Source organism: Hetaerina americana, unplaced genomic scaffold (assembly GCF_022747635.1).
Source record: "Hetaerina americana unplaced genomic scaffold, ioHetAmer1.1.p SCAF_122, whole genome shotgun sequence".
Lineage (NCBI taxonomy): Eukaryota > Metazoa > Arthropoda > Insecta > Odonata > Calopterygidae > Hetaerina > Hetaerina americana.
In genome coordinates, this window is record NW_027286315.1 from 191,181 (window position 1) to 206,535 (window position 15,355).

At 39.4% G+C, this 15,355-nt stretch overlaps 1 protein-coding gene across 1 annotated transcript in view; it reads left to right on the plus strand.

The window, feature by feature from the left end:
• Nucleotides 1-419: 419 nt before the first annotated feature.
• The window catches only part of LOC139685955 (gamma-aminobutyric acid receptor subunit alpha-3), a 97,197-nt gene continuing 82,261 nt past the window's right edge, over nucleotides 420-15,355 (plus strand). The window contains exon 1 of the mRNA XM_071583090.1: nucleotides 420-525. Coding sequence (XP_071439191.1) covers nucleotides 488-525 — 38 coding nt within the window. The 5' untranslated portion in view covers nucleotides 420-487. The remainder of the gene's footprint in view (nucleotides 526-15,355) is intronic.

The following is a 15,355-nucleotide window of genomic DNA, read 5'->3' on the forward strand; positions in this document are numbered from 1 at the left end:
GAAGAGAAAAAAAAGGATGGCGGAAAGAGGGAAAGAAAAGAAAAGGGCGAGAAAAAAAATGAAGAGAGGCGTGGATGAGCGAGGAGAAGAAGAGGATGGGAACGGGAGGGATATTACCTACCACGAAAAGTAAAGCGGGGGAGGAGAGAGGAGGGTTGGATGGGAGCTGGGTCGTTGGAGGAGATAGATACAGAGAGAGAGACGGAGAGAAGAGGGAAGGAGGAGGAGAGGAGATGAGAAGGGAGGTGGCCTGAGGTGGGAAGGGAGAGAGAGAGAGACTTGAGAAGTGGAGGATGGTTGGGGAGGGGAGGGAGGGCGTGTTGGGGAGAGGGGGTGTGGCGGAGTTGGCGCGGAGGGGAGGTAGGGATGGGAGGGGGGCGCCGAAGAGTGTGAGGACCCTTCAGACAGGATGGCTCGTCGTGGGAGCCGCTCGCTCCTGACACTGCCCTTGCCGACCACGCTGCCGCCGCGGTGTTTGCCGGTGGACATGAGGCCTCCGCGGACTCACACCGTCCTCCTCCTCGCGTGAGTAGACAGTCGTTTCCCCGTAGACATCTTCCATCCTTATCCCTCCATCCCCCAAAATCACCCCCTCTCCCCTCCCCCTCCCCACTACACATCAATCCCTCAAAAACTTCCCCCACCCCTCCTCCCCTCTCTTCCGAACCACCACTTTGGCCCACGGGTGCGTCCTTTTCTGGTGAGTGGGCGGGGGTAAAGTGAGGGGGAATGAGGGGAGGTGTTGGAATGTGTGATGCTATGGAACGCAACTACTTGTGTACTGTAATTTATTTAATGTTTTTTTAAACGTGTCTCGAGGTGTAATTTAGTTCCACCTCGAGAGGAAGTGTGGTCGATAATACGTTAACTATGGTGCCTGGATCTTCGTTCATGGTGATAAGAGTTGTCAAAAGACCATTATGTCTCTTGTGCCGGTAGTGTTCTTCCGATCGTGGTGTTGCAAACATTTAAATCCCTCTTACCCTCCGTTTCCTTCTATCCTACGATCAATCGAGTTAGTGTTTTCTCTCCCATCTCTACTTGCCAATACGCGGACGGATAGGGAAACGGAATCTGATTCTTTAATTTGGTGAATATATTTTGTGACCCGATGGACCTAAGTCTGAGATATTCACCCAAAATGTCGCGTGTTTGAGTTCCGCTGTGTTAATTTTTTTTGTCTCGAGATTGAGAATTTTCTGTGAAACTGCTTAACTCGTCTGGAGGGAGCCAATTTGATTAGTTTACTGCCAGGACCGTACTGCAGTAATATTTTATCGGGAGTCTTTGAGTTTTATTTATAACTCTCCTCCATCTATCTATACATGGCAGAAGAGGCTTATTAGAAAATAACTCTTTCACGAGATTTGTTACTGTATTACAGGATTTTCCAGTGCTTCAATTTTTTTTATTTTTACTTCTGAAGCTGGATCTGTCCGCACAAGGGATTCAGTTTGAAATATTAATCCAATCGAACATTAATATCGTGAAATGAGAATATGTAAACATCGGTCTGGTGAAAAGTTATTGAGACACTCAGTAAAACCTCCGTTGTTTCGAATAAATTGATGTAAAGTGATAGGAAGCTATCACCCCCTCGGTATTACCTTTTGCAATTATTAAATTGTACTCAAGAAATAGTGTTTCGCTTGCATATAAAATCTCCACGCTCGAGTTCTCTTTTACTCTGAATCTCATCACTTATGTTTGCATGTTTGTTTTTTACTATTGCATGTCAAACGTCCAAGTCTTGGAAACTGATCTCAGTATGACTGTCATTGATGGATTAGTTTGATATTTTGTGTGTGCGTGGTCGTGTTTCCCTCTTATGCTTGCACAGCGTTGTTTCATACGTCTCATATGCTCTCGAATTTAATATTAATTTGTGTTTGGGTTTTCATCATATTATTATTAATCTATGGGACCCGTAGAATTCTTATTTTTAAGGGTTACATGTCAGTGTGGTTTAGAATATAAATATTATCACACAAACAGACATTTAACCGCTTATGATTGTCTTTTATTTTGAATGAAGTTTTTGAAGAAAATAAAATTTTTCAGCCATCAAATATATTTTTTATATGGTGGAAAGAACATCATGTTTTTTAGTATTTCTTCTTGAGCCAGGACATTAGGTGAATAAGCCAGTTGTCATTGGAAATCGAACTCTTGTTTGATGACATTCGATGAATGGACTTCGATGAATGGAATATATTGTGCAAATTTATATGCATGTTTCATAATTACCAGTTAATGCATTTGTAGAAAGGTAAAAAGAATTGATTAATTAAACAAATTAAAAAAACAAGCATGTTTTAGCCTTGTAAAATGGCTTGAATATCAGATTTTTAATCTTTCTTTCATTTTTTATTGGCATCATGAAATTAAGCAAGACAATCCGCGTGGTTATGAGCCATTAAACTGAGGCGTTATTTGTCCTATAAGCTTTTGTGATTTTTGTTTGTATTTTAAATAGTGAAACTATGGCATGCGATTTGTGGTGAACATACACACCATAAAATACCTTTTTTGTAAAGGAGCCAGTTGGAAGTTTTTATTCTTTCTTCAACTCTGCTTGAAACTTTGTCTCTAGGTAGTCCAACATGCTCTCACATTTCATATCATGATGAAATTTACCTGTAACGGATTGCTATCATCATGCTGTAATCCATTCAATCGTAACAACCCAAATGCTATTAGCTCAGCTTAATTTAATTGTATTTAAGTTATTTCGTGTTATTAAAGTAGCTTAATAAACTATTTAGATGAGCAGAAATAACTATGTACGTAAATTTCCTCCATACTGTGCTTGGAATTTCAAATGCCATCCCTTTCGAAATGCTGACATATCCTATTTAAACTTAATATCGTGTTAATCAAAAGAAATCAAATAATTAATTCATTTGTAACAACCCATTTTATTTTTAATGTTAGGAATTAATTCTTTACCTTCTATTTGGAACAAATGGAATCCATAAATGTTGAGATGATGGTTTACAGAAAGTTGCTGTGGTGGGAAGGCTGTGTACTTTAATTTTACCTTTAATGAGGCCCAATTACGTAACTGAAGGGAAAAAAGTACAGGAAGACCTTACGTAAAACTCTCCACTTGACGAAACTCAATAAATGCTTAAATTAACTTAGAGAGAGACTGGTAGACGGAGCATGTACGAAGATTAAGGTGAATAAATATATTTTAACCCATCCTTTGGCTTTGAGAATTGCAAAAGTAGGTACTTCAATGTGTTTTTTTTCAAATCCAAACTTTCCACGGTTGAGAGATTTTAGTTTACACCTTAAAGATTGGGGAAAAATATTTGCAACGAAATGTAAACTTGCGATGTTGAAATTCAAGTTTATAGTTTGAAGTTTATATATTTTTCGCAATAGTACTATTTGCTTTAATAGTCTTATCAAATAATATTGTCAAAAATTAAAAATATAAAAATCTTCAATTGGCAGTTATCCGAAGATAATATCAATATAAAAATCCTCACTCGATTCCTATGTTTTATGAAAGGTTCTGCAGTTATCCGAAGATTAGCTCAATATAAAAATCCTCACTCTCTTCCTACGTTTCATGAAAGATTCTCATTATTTCCTTTCATTTATTTCCTTGGCAGCTGTATTGTATGTACCCGGTAGCAGACCTTCCATTAACTTGTGTCCATGTTTTCTCTCCCATCTTTCCTAATTTCTAATAGATTAATAAAGCTTGCCTAAATCCGTTAAGTGGATTCCTTTGTGTTTCAATGAGTGGGCTAATATTTTTGTATATAAATAATGGAAAATCTTACGCAAAATATAGCATTTTCTATTTTTATCCACAATTTGTCCTGGTGGGACTTGAACCTCTTAAACATGTTAGATGAAATTAGCTAGAGAAAAAGAGAATTTAGAGAATTTAAAACCAAAGTCGAAGGGATGTTTTGAGGTGCTTTCCCTCCACCCTCTCCAGTACAATACATCAACATCTGCCAATTCCACTGATTCACTTCCACAAGCTAGTACTAATGGCAAATCCCATTTGGGGATCCAAGGGAGAAGCCGTCTCTACTAGCGGATAACTCTTGGATTAACTTATTCATTTGAAGTCTATTTACTTGAAAATGAATAGTTTTTATATGCATCGCACTACATCGTACGTACGTCTACAAGTACATCTGCTGCTCCTTAATCTTGAAGAATAGCCAATGCAGGGTGCGTCGCGACCTATAATTTAGTTCGATGAATTTTAAATTGACAATGGTGCTGAGCTTTCTTCAAGAAAATATTATTAGAAAATTATATTTATTGATATTTAGGAAGTTTAGTGGGTAGAGGGATTGATTAATTATCAGAAGACCCGGGTTTGATTCCGATTGACACCCCTTGGCACACTCAGCTTCACCCAAACTGTGGGATAATTCTGATACTAGAGCTGTCTCAACCTGGGAAACCACAGGTGGGATGGGGAAAGCAACTCGCCGCTCTTATTATCCTGTTAATGCATGAATCTTAATCTCTGTTTAGGGGTTAGTAATAGATGAGCCCTAGTTTATAACACAAACTTCAAGAAGATAACTATGGTTATATAAAATTCTGAATAAAGACTTGTTGTAGAATGCATGTAGTATTGGGTTTAATGATACTCTCTCTCTCTCATGTTATACTGGGTAAAGGAGTAGTTTCATATGCCAATTAAACTCTACCCTAACTAGTTAGACTAGTATTTATTTAAAAATTAGGAAAATGACTCCGCCATGTTAGAAGTTTTATATATAGTCTTTCTGCTGCCCAGTACAAAATTTTCCATCCGTGTACTCCTTTCTTCACCATTTTCTCCACATCCTCCGATATATCTCTTCCGACAGCATTTTATCTCATTTATCTTCATAAGCTTCTCCTTCCTGTTCACCCAAGCTGCGCCGATACCCCAGACGTGTGGGTTCCACCCCCCGACGTCGCTGAACACCGATCCAGGCGCCCTCCGGAGAGTATGCGGAGGAGAGATGCGGGACGTACGATTGTCTTTTGTCCGACGCTTTGTTGGATCACGTCTCCCCACTTGCCACGACCTCCAAAAGGTCAGAAGACTGATCAGGGCAATGGAAGTTGTGTAGGTGGAGAGAGAGGAAGAGGGAGAGGGGAGGGTATAAAGAGCAAGGTAGGGAGAGAGATAACGAGGGAAAGAGAGGGAGGATTTGTCTTTCATGTGTTTGAGGAAGGGGTGGAAAGGAATTTTACATTTTTTCGAGTCTTTAAGTGAATGGGGTCGTAGAACTCCTGAGGTCCCATGCTCGGGGCCAATTTTTGACACCGGCGTCAAGTGCCCTCAATTCAAATGTATATGCGTATTTAAACAGTAATTTTTTACTATGAAACTTTTCCCCATTCATATCATTAAAACACTCGCTATCGCATTTCTTGAGTTGGGAGAATAAGAATGAAAGCGCACGTATTAAATCTCTTGCACCAAGGTCTTTATTTCTGATGATGTTATGACATAGTTGTATGGAGTGCAGTGGCTCACGCTACTTTCACTGTTTCTAGTATTCCTGCCAACCTGATAGACTTGCTGGAAGATCTTCGAGTCAAAAGATTTTGAATGAAATTAAAAGACGGTTAGGAATGCTGGGAATCGTTTCAGAATGTTCTGTCATGATCATTGTCGTATGCATGAGTATGGAGTGATAATAAAAAGGTAAAACTCATAAAGGTAATCATTAAATTATGTTTTTCATTATCAACGTAAATAGATCGTAAATTTTTTTTGGTCTGTCGTTTTTACATGAAATCCACAATCTTTAGCAACGAGAACATAAACGGTGAACTACTGTTCCGAGCCACTTAAACAATTATAACCTACCATATTAATATATTTTCGGGGTTCAGTTCTTTGGTATTTTGGGTGACCCAAGATAGTTTCATCGCTAATAGAAAACAGTACGTCTCTTATTTCAACATACTTGGTCGTAGATGCTCATTTCGAATTTTGAACATGTCTCAATCAGAGGTTCAAACAGACCTTTTCATTTGATTATAATGAAAAAAAATTATAGAGTTAAAACCATTTCTTTTTCTAACATTTATGGCCATAGGTTAATTGAAAAACCGTGATAATATGCTTCTCTTTCATTCTGTTCATCTCTTTAGCTGGTTCGGCCTGGATAGCTAAATCGTCATCCCAATTATTGCAGTGTATCTTTCTTTCATTAGCCCTTGTACCATTAGTCTTTTCCTTCATTGTCACCATAGCTTCGTCAATATATTAGCAAATAGGTATGATGAGAGTGGAAAAACCTTGTTTGAAACCTGCCCTAATCTTTTCTTCATTCTCACATTCACTTACTGCCATGAACGTGTTTTGGTTCAGGTGGAGATAAAAAATGTCTTCTGTCCTTTTAGTTCCTTCCCACACTTCTCAAGTGTCAAATATTACTTCGCCGTAAAGTCTATCTAAAATATTTTCCCGTATAAGTATTAATAATTAAATAATCCTCGGGATTAACAAAGTGTTTTAGTAAAACATTCCAGATCTTTGTCGATGAATACAACTGAAAAAATTGCCACGTTATTTTTTAGGGGATGAAACACTTTTCTCATACCCAATTCCTCCAAGTAGTAGTAGTTTTGAGGGGAGGCGACCGACAGCTAAGGTCATTTGCGCCATAGGGGATGGACAGGAAAGGATGAAGGGTGGAGAGAAACCCGGCGTCGGCATTAGCCTACTCTTTACGAAAGGCGCCAAGGGGTCCGCAGTTTAACGTCCCATCCGACGGACGGCGTACTCACTCAAAGTGCCCTCCACAAAGCACCTCAAGTAGGGATCGAGATACCTCTGAAAAATATTCAACACCGCCGGGATTTGAACCCGCGCCCTCAGGGTGGGAAGCCAGTACGTTAGCCCCCGCATCATCTCGATCCCCCAATTCCTCCAATTTTCGTTTTCCGTGCCTAACCATTCAGTATCGAATTTAATTTAAAAATTGAAATTTTTTGAAGCTTGCTGTTTTTCTTCAAAACGAGTTTATTTTTATCCCATATGATTGAACGTCATTGAGAAATATTTTTCTTCCGTGGATTTGTATTTTGCATTCCACATGTTAATATAATCTCCCTCTCTCTCTCACATACACAACACTACTCTCAGTGGTCTCATTTGCTGCAATCGCATCCGGAGTCGTTGCTTTCCTCATCAAGGGCATCCGCCTCATTTCTCTTTCCTACCTGAGCGTGCATATGATGATGCATTTCATCCAGGATGGAACGCTAAGCCGCTCTCCAGAATTCATGACGATGAACATAATAACGGCCACCTAATATTGCTTTCCTGAGGGGAGGTTTTCGAACTCCGGAATTATTAACCAGGCATTTTTCCAAGCACACATCAAGGGTGGAGTGCGGAATGAGTCGCAGAGTTTTTGCCCTTATCTCCCTGCCTAAAAGCGAATGTACATATATAGCTTCTCGAGTGAAACCGGAATATTTGCCTAAGCTTCATAGACAGTTTATTGGGAAGGTAGTTAACGTGCATACCTGTCCTCAGACGGATTCTAGGTCAACCGAATGCGTTTCGGTAAATGCATAAATCCTGGTTCCTACAGTCCAGATGAATAATAGCCAATATAGCATCTACCTAAGTGGGAGATTTTATGTATTAAATTTATTATATGCTACAAGATTCAACATTAAACTGCAGGATTGAATACCGTGTTTTGGTATATTCTGAAATTATTTATTTACTCACAGAAGAGAAGGAGATTTAACTAAATACTAGGGCAATTTATCTTCAATTCGGACTGAACTATTGAAGAAAAATCATCTCTCTGATTATTCCTAATTTATTATTTTTACTGTCATCAAAGATTTTTGAGGAATACTACCTTGATAAAAAATTTCCCGGAATTTATTCAGAAAATTAAAAATACAAGTTTATTCATCTAAATCTATATTGTCCCCTTCAAAGTAATCCCCATCGACTGCAACACACTTATGCCAGCGCTTGATCCAATCCTCGAAACATTTTTTATATTCGGTTTTCGGTATGTCCATCAGTGCTTCCTGCGATTTTTCCATTACTTCCTCTCGGCTGCTAAAACGCGTTCCCCGTAATGGTTTTTTTAACTCGATTGAACAGAAAGAAGTCACAGGGAGCCAAATCAGGTGAATTCGGTGGCTGTTGGATGGTATTTGTTGCATTTTTCGTCAAAAAATTACGAATAATGATAGCACTGTGCGACGGTGCGTTATCATGGTGCAAAATCCACGAGTTTTCTGCCCACATTTCTGGTCTCTTTCGGCGAATTGCTTCACGCAAACGTCTCATAACGCCCAAATAATACTCTTTGTTTACTGTCTGGCCTTCTGGCAAAAATTCATGATGCACTACACCGTTGTAATCCATGAAAACCGTCAGCATTGCCTTCTTTTTTGACTGAAAACGACGTGGTTTTTTTGGTCTCGGCTCATTTGGTGAACGCCATTCACTTGCCTGATGTCTGGATTGCGTGTCGTACTCATAAACCCACGTCTCGTCTCCAGTAATGATCCTTTTGATGAATGTGGGATCGGATTCAGCCTCGCAAATCATGTCTTTTGCGACGTCAACACGGTCTCTTTTTTGCATGAAATTGAGGTCTTTTGGCACCAACTTTGCTGCTACACGACGGAAACCCAAATCATTAACCACAATGTCTTGGGCGGATCCATAGGCAATGTTCAAGTCCTCCGCTATTTCTCTGATGGTTAATTTGCGGTTATTGACCAACATTTCTTTTACTTTATCAATTTTTTCACCGACTTTCGATGTCGATGGTCTGCCACTGCGTTCATCATCTTCGATTGACTCACGACCACTTCTGAACCGCTCGTGCCACTGGTAAACGACCGTTTTTTTTAGAGAATCGTTGCCGAAACACTTTTCCAACATTTCCAACGTCCGTGCGCCACTAAATCCGTTTTTTACGCAAAATTTAATACAAGTTCGTTGTTGCAAATTTAAATCCATTTCTGAAATTGTAAAAAATCGCCAACACACACAGAGATAGATGTACTCTTGGCTACGTAACTTTTGCAAATGTCAAGTTATGACACTAAGATTTAAAGGGAATATCAACAACAGATGTACCAATTTAACAAAAAAACAGAACTCAAATCGGAACGATGGGAGCGCCACACGGTGGTTATTCCGGGAACTTTTTGATCAAGGTAGTATTCGGTTTAGGGGTAGGTCGGCTTTGGAGGATTTTGGCCTGTGGGTTTGGAGGAGAATGGAAAATGAAAAATTGTCGGAAAGGAGGCAAACAAAAAATTCCAAGGAACTTGGTACCAGAATAGAAGATTGCTGGAAGAAAATACAAAGGAAATACGAAGGAGTATGCATAGGAGTGTGATTAAGGGTAGAATATGATGCAGACGGGGCAGGGGTAGAAAAACGATAAGCGTGTTTGACGAAATGAAAGGAGGTACGAGAATGAATCGTATGTGCGATGGAATAAGGGTTTGTTGTAATGAGAGGAGTCAGATCATTAGGCTATACTAAGGATTTGAGGGGTGTCAGGTTCGTTTCCGTCTAAGATGTGCCTTAAATAGTGCACAAACTTTGAAAAATATTTTGTTAATCAGGGATAATTTGCAGTAGTAGTAGTATTTAGGGGAGGCGACCGACAGCTGAGGACATTTGCGCCATTGGGGATGGACAGGAAAGGATGAAGAATGGAGAGAAACCCGGCGTCGGCATTAGCCTACTCTTAACGAAAGGTGCCAAAGGCTTCAACAGTTTAACGTCCCATCCGACGGACGGCGTACTCACTAAAAGTGCCTTCCACACAGCACCCGAAGCAGGGATCGGGATACCACTGGAAAAGATCTGTCGATTCGAACCCGGGCCTTCTGGATGGGAAGCGAATGCGTTAGCCACCGCACCATCCCTATCCCTGATAGTTTGGAACAACAAATGAATCTTCAATACAGTATATGTGGCCATAGAGCATAGTCGTTACAAAAAAGTCTATTAATTGCTGGAAGAATGAATGTCTGAGCAGTTTAGCATGGGAAACATTTGCTCTTACTAAATAGTCATCAAGTTTTACCAATTTCCACTTTCAGTAATCCCATCCATTCTTAACTATTTACCACGCCAATTCAAGATTCTTCGTCATATCAGTCTTTGGACACAAAATGTCACGAAATATCTCCTGCATTAGAATTCTCTTCCTTCAACGAATTTGTTCCTCAAACATTCTCCCTTTTGCAAATATGTATGCCACTTACTTTTTCGCCGTCTGTTACGTCCCTTTGAATTTATACATAATTTTCCATGTTCATATCTCGAAAGCCAATTAACCCTTTTCCTTCCATTAAAAATAAATTTTAAAACCGTACGACGTAGCGTTTCACGTTGCATGTTTTGTAATTTTTCACTTACTTTGCCATATCAACAACTCTCCCTTCTTAGTAAATGCTTATTCGACTAATACAGTTCTTCTCCAATGCACTCCATAATTTGAATGTATTAACCTGATTGTCTAGTCAAATCAATGAAGTATCCCATACTCACACTGCCATCCATGTTCGTCTGAATTTCCTGACAGACAAAATTATCCTTATTCCGTTTGAATCGAAAATTTCATTTATAAATCTCGCCCAGTAAATTTCTTTTCTGAATTTCTTCCAGTCCTTCAGCGTTCGGAATCACCGCATAAACTCTATCGTAAAGAATCAAGTTCCTCAGGGTAGCCTTAATATGTTACTACCCTTATTTCAACTCTGATCTAACCTCACTGAAAAACCAAAGTGTTTTCTAAAAGAACGCAATCTCAATCTTATTTCACTTGTCCAAAAAAAATATTCCTCTCCGTCAATTTAATCCCTGATATACTAATCTACGATTCTATTCCCATAGCATAAACATGCTCATTCTGTCCAAATTATGTCTTGCTTGACAAATTATGGTCACTGAAGAAAAAATAGACGAATGAAAATGTTTAAACGTAAGAGGACGTAGTTGTAGATGCTGTAATAGAAATAAATTTTCTATGAAAGCAAGGTAAAAAGCAGAAGAGAGTAAGTGGTTTTCAGACGGTACGTATAAAGGCAGGCAGTAGCTACCAGGAACTAAAGAACGAAATAGCTTGGGGAAACAAGAGCAAGTCTCCTTGATGAATTGTAGGCATTCATTCCCGACCAAAACGTATGGGCATAAATGCTGTCCCATAGTAGTGTGCCAACCAAAACCAAAGTTCCATAGGCAGGCTAATTTAAATAAATTTGGTAATAATTATGAATGAACAATTGTTTAAAAAAAGGTCTACAAAGTTGCAACCAATTAGTGAAAACAATTGTAGGGGGTGTGGAACATAGGAAAGGTAGACTAGAAGAGAATAAAAACCTTCAAAACTTGGTGCTCAAGACGAAATTTGAAGATAAAATTGGCATAGGTCAAAGTAAGAAATGTACAAGTATGCAGAAGAGAAGAAAGGCCATGCAGAATACCCTAATGAGTAGAAGAAAAGGATAAATTGGGAACACCTTCAGTTAAAGCGAATTCGTGATGAATATGGTAGAAGGGGAAATAGATGGAAAGTTCCCGTGAAGAATGCCAATATAATGGCCAAATAAAGAGGATTGTAGAACAGAAGAGTCACCAAGGCGTAAGAATATTAACATGAGATAAGGAAGAATGGAAAGGGGCTGCAGTCAGCCAATCTTCAGATTGAACGATCGATGATGATCGTCCTCTCAAGAAGAATGGAACTTTCATTCTAAAAAAAATCTTGGGGTATGTATAACATCGACTGGGGAAGCGTAGGGGTCCCATTACTTAGTTATCCTAACTTAAACTGTCCCATTCCCTTCGTTTCCACTCAAAATATCTTCTTCGAGTGCTCAACCTCCTTGTCGCTTAATCCACCCTCATCTTATTAAAACAGCTCGACCGAGTGACTGATTGTGACATTATCAACTGCAAACCTCACTGACTTAATCCAATCGCCGCCTACCTTCGCGCTCCCGTATCTGACAACTCGCGTGTCCCTTTTGCCAGTTACCTCCGAGCTCCAATGCGTTTGGAATTGATCTGAGAAACAGAAAAGGGGAATGCTGCGAGATCCTGAGGGCTGGCTGTTCGTTCGTGGAGCTGGCGTGGGGGATGAGACCGAAGGCCGAGGGGAGACAGGCAGCGGACAGATGGCAGGAACGCCTCGGGATTGAAGGGGGAGCCGGGAGCGGGAATTACAAGAATTTCATAGCTGATTAGTGTCTCGAATACGAGAAAGACTTCAATCCAAACTCCAAAGGTAATAAATAAAATAGAATGTTAATCCGCGTCTCAATTAGGTGATATGAATACTAACGCTCTGCACAGTCTTAGGTTTTAGAATTCTGGACGACAATTTCATAAGGAGTGATTGGACAGAGAAAGAGAGAGTATGAATTCAGTCATCTCGCTCATCTTCCACTGGTTACTACAGCCAGGATAATTTACGGGTGGAGCTAAAACAGGGTTTCAACTTAAATGAATATTACTCCCATGCCAGACACTACTTTTCAATGCCTGTCGTACCCAGAGAAAAGCATTATCAAATGCAGAGTTAGTTGAGGTATTCTGATACAAGTAATATATCAAAATTTAACATGATTTTTCGTCTTAATTCGTAGGAAAAAGATTATAATATTAAATTTATTCATATTTAAAAATTTCCCAACCCCTTAAAGATTTTTTAGATCATTTCCTGGGTAGATTTTCTTTCACAGCAGATCATATTTCAATAGTAGTGACATTAAAGCAAATTAATTTCCACTCTTCTCTGAATATTTTGAGGAAGGTGAAGTTCAGCTATGAATTTAAGGATACATAGTTAAGTTAAGTTTCTAAGACAACATTAATTACTGCATTTCTGATTTATGTCCTTCATCTTTTAGTTTGTACAATTTACGTTTATTTGTTATATAAACACAAAATGAGTTGAAAATAGCAGGAAATTACCTAGATTTAGATGTCTCGCGAACTCTATCGCAATTATTAATTTGTTATGGTATTATACACATGAAATATATGCTAATACGAAATGACCCAAGAAATAATGCATTTACCCTTTTTCATGCAGATGTGTTTAATATCCTTATTTTAAAAGATACTTAAAATATTTACCTGAAAATTGTCCGTTCCCGGTATGGGCACGGAAATTTTGTTGCCTTAAAATAACCATAATTTTTGTTTATTTTACCATCAAATGTTTTAAGTAGTTTTGAAAAAGGTCATAAATGCTTTTCTTCAAATTAAATGGCTTGTTGTTCAAGATCGTCTATATTGGCTTGAAATAAAAAAAAATTACCAAGGTAATTGATCATTTTATTGATATTGAAAAGAATTTAGGTTTTTGTTCAGAATTTCTCGGAACATCAGTGGATGAATTCTGGGAAAAGCATGTACTGAATACTATATGTTGGAAAACAAATTGTTCACAAGTTTACATGCAGGGTGATGTAAAAGTCTTTGAATCTAGTATCCTTAAAGTTTGAAAAACAATAATCCCATAGCGACGCGCTCAACGTAACAATCCCGACTCCATGCAACGGGTCATAAAAATCCGGGAACATCGGAACCAACGTCCTCAATTTTACAATGGCGGCCATAATTCTGGCCTATTTATGGTAATATGTACGTTTACGGTGACGTATCGATGCTCACTTGACATTTTTTTTTGTTTTTTTTTCACTAAAAATAAGGAGGGCGGTGGGGTTCGCGGTAATAAAAATGAAGTGTCGACTTGATGACGGAAGCGGAAAAAAAGAGATGATCTTCTCTTTAACCCCTCTCTCTCTCTCCTCCATTCCCCCCTTTTCCCCCTAGACACACGACCTCTTCATCCGTGTTCACGAAGGAAAGGGGGAGAAGAGGGGTGGGGGGAGGGAGAGGAAGTGAAGTGGGAGAGGAGGCGGAGAAGAAGGGAGTGGAGGCGATGAAGCGGTCGAAAGGGGGATGGGGGGAAAGGGAGGTCGAAGACGATGACTGAGGGTGCGGGGAGGAGCCAACCCCCGTGGGGAGAGAGTGAGAGAGGGTGGGATGAGCGTGGGGGGGGTGTGGGGAAATCGTTCGCATACTCAGCTCATCTCCGCCGGGAGAGTGCGAGGGGGTGTGGGAAGGAGGGCTCGGTTGGATGGAGGGGGCCTCACCACCAATAGCTGCCGCTTGGGTGTGACGACGGAAGGGCTCTCTCTCATATCTCCTCGTTCCCAACCACCTCCCACACGACTTAGCCCTAATTATGGGCATTGGACAGCGGGACATTGGCGGTGAAACTAAATCGAATTGAAGGTATCGACACCGACGGAAGTTAAAACTGTTCTTGTCTAGCCGTTGGTATCGCCCACTCTTGGGAAAAGAGGGAAAAACATTCCTATTCATGCTCTTCACTTTCAATTTAGATTTTTTTTTCAGGACCACGTAGTTCATCATTCATATCTTCATGACAAGGACCGTGATTTTGTGCGGGAAAAATCTGCTATTTGAAGCAAGATGACAGGCATAGCTTTGGAGGTTTTTCTGATATCGGTTTGGAGAACGGTGGAAAATATGGAATGGACAGAAAGGAAAGTATACGAAGAAGTGGATGAGTATAGCGGGGGAGGAAAGAGAAGATTATAGCGATAAATCCAAATGGGGCACGAGAGATGGATGTATACCATTTTAATTGGAAATGGAATTCTGAATACTGTGATGTAGAAGGAAGGATGTTAATCAAACGAAAGGTAAGGGGGGGTGAAAGAATACTTTTGTTGGATGGAATTAAGGGAGAAAATGGAAGTAGTTGGAATTAAAATGAAGTATAGGATGTCAGGTTGTGTTGTCAGACAAAACTATGAAAAGTAGCGACGTTAGGACTCTATCCATTCAAAACCTACCATTGACGGTAGACTATAAATGGAAGAAAATTATTATACGACGAAATTAGTATTTTATTTTAAGAAAGTCATTAATCAGGTGAGGTCATTCGCAGCATCTGGATCAGATGAACTCTTTTTTTGAATCAGCCGCAGATGAATTCTCTATGAAGATAATTTTTTACTTCTCTGGAAGCAGTGAAAATTGATACTGATTGTTTCTACGAAAAAAATTTCAGCTATTTTAATCTAATTATTAGTTTTTAGGAGAAACACGGGAACCAAAAAATAAAGAACTTTTCTGGGTTAAATTTTTAAAGGAACACCAATTTAATACTCAGCACAAGTTGCCCGTGTGAATTGTAACAGAAGGGAAATATTTATGAATACCACACGTCCAATTAAAAAATATTGAATCAATATGAAATAAGAAGTTATGTTCCGCGCAATGCTGAATTAATACAGACGTTGAAAAGAGATTCGATGATCG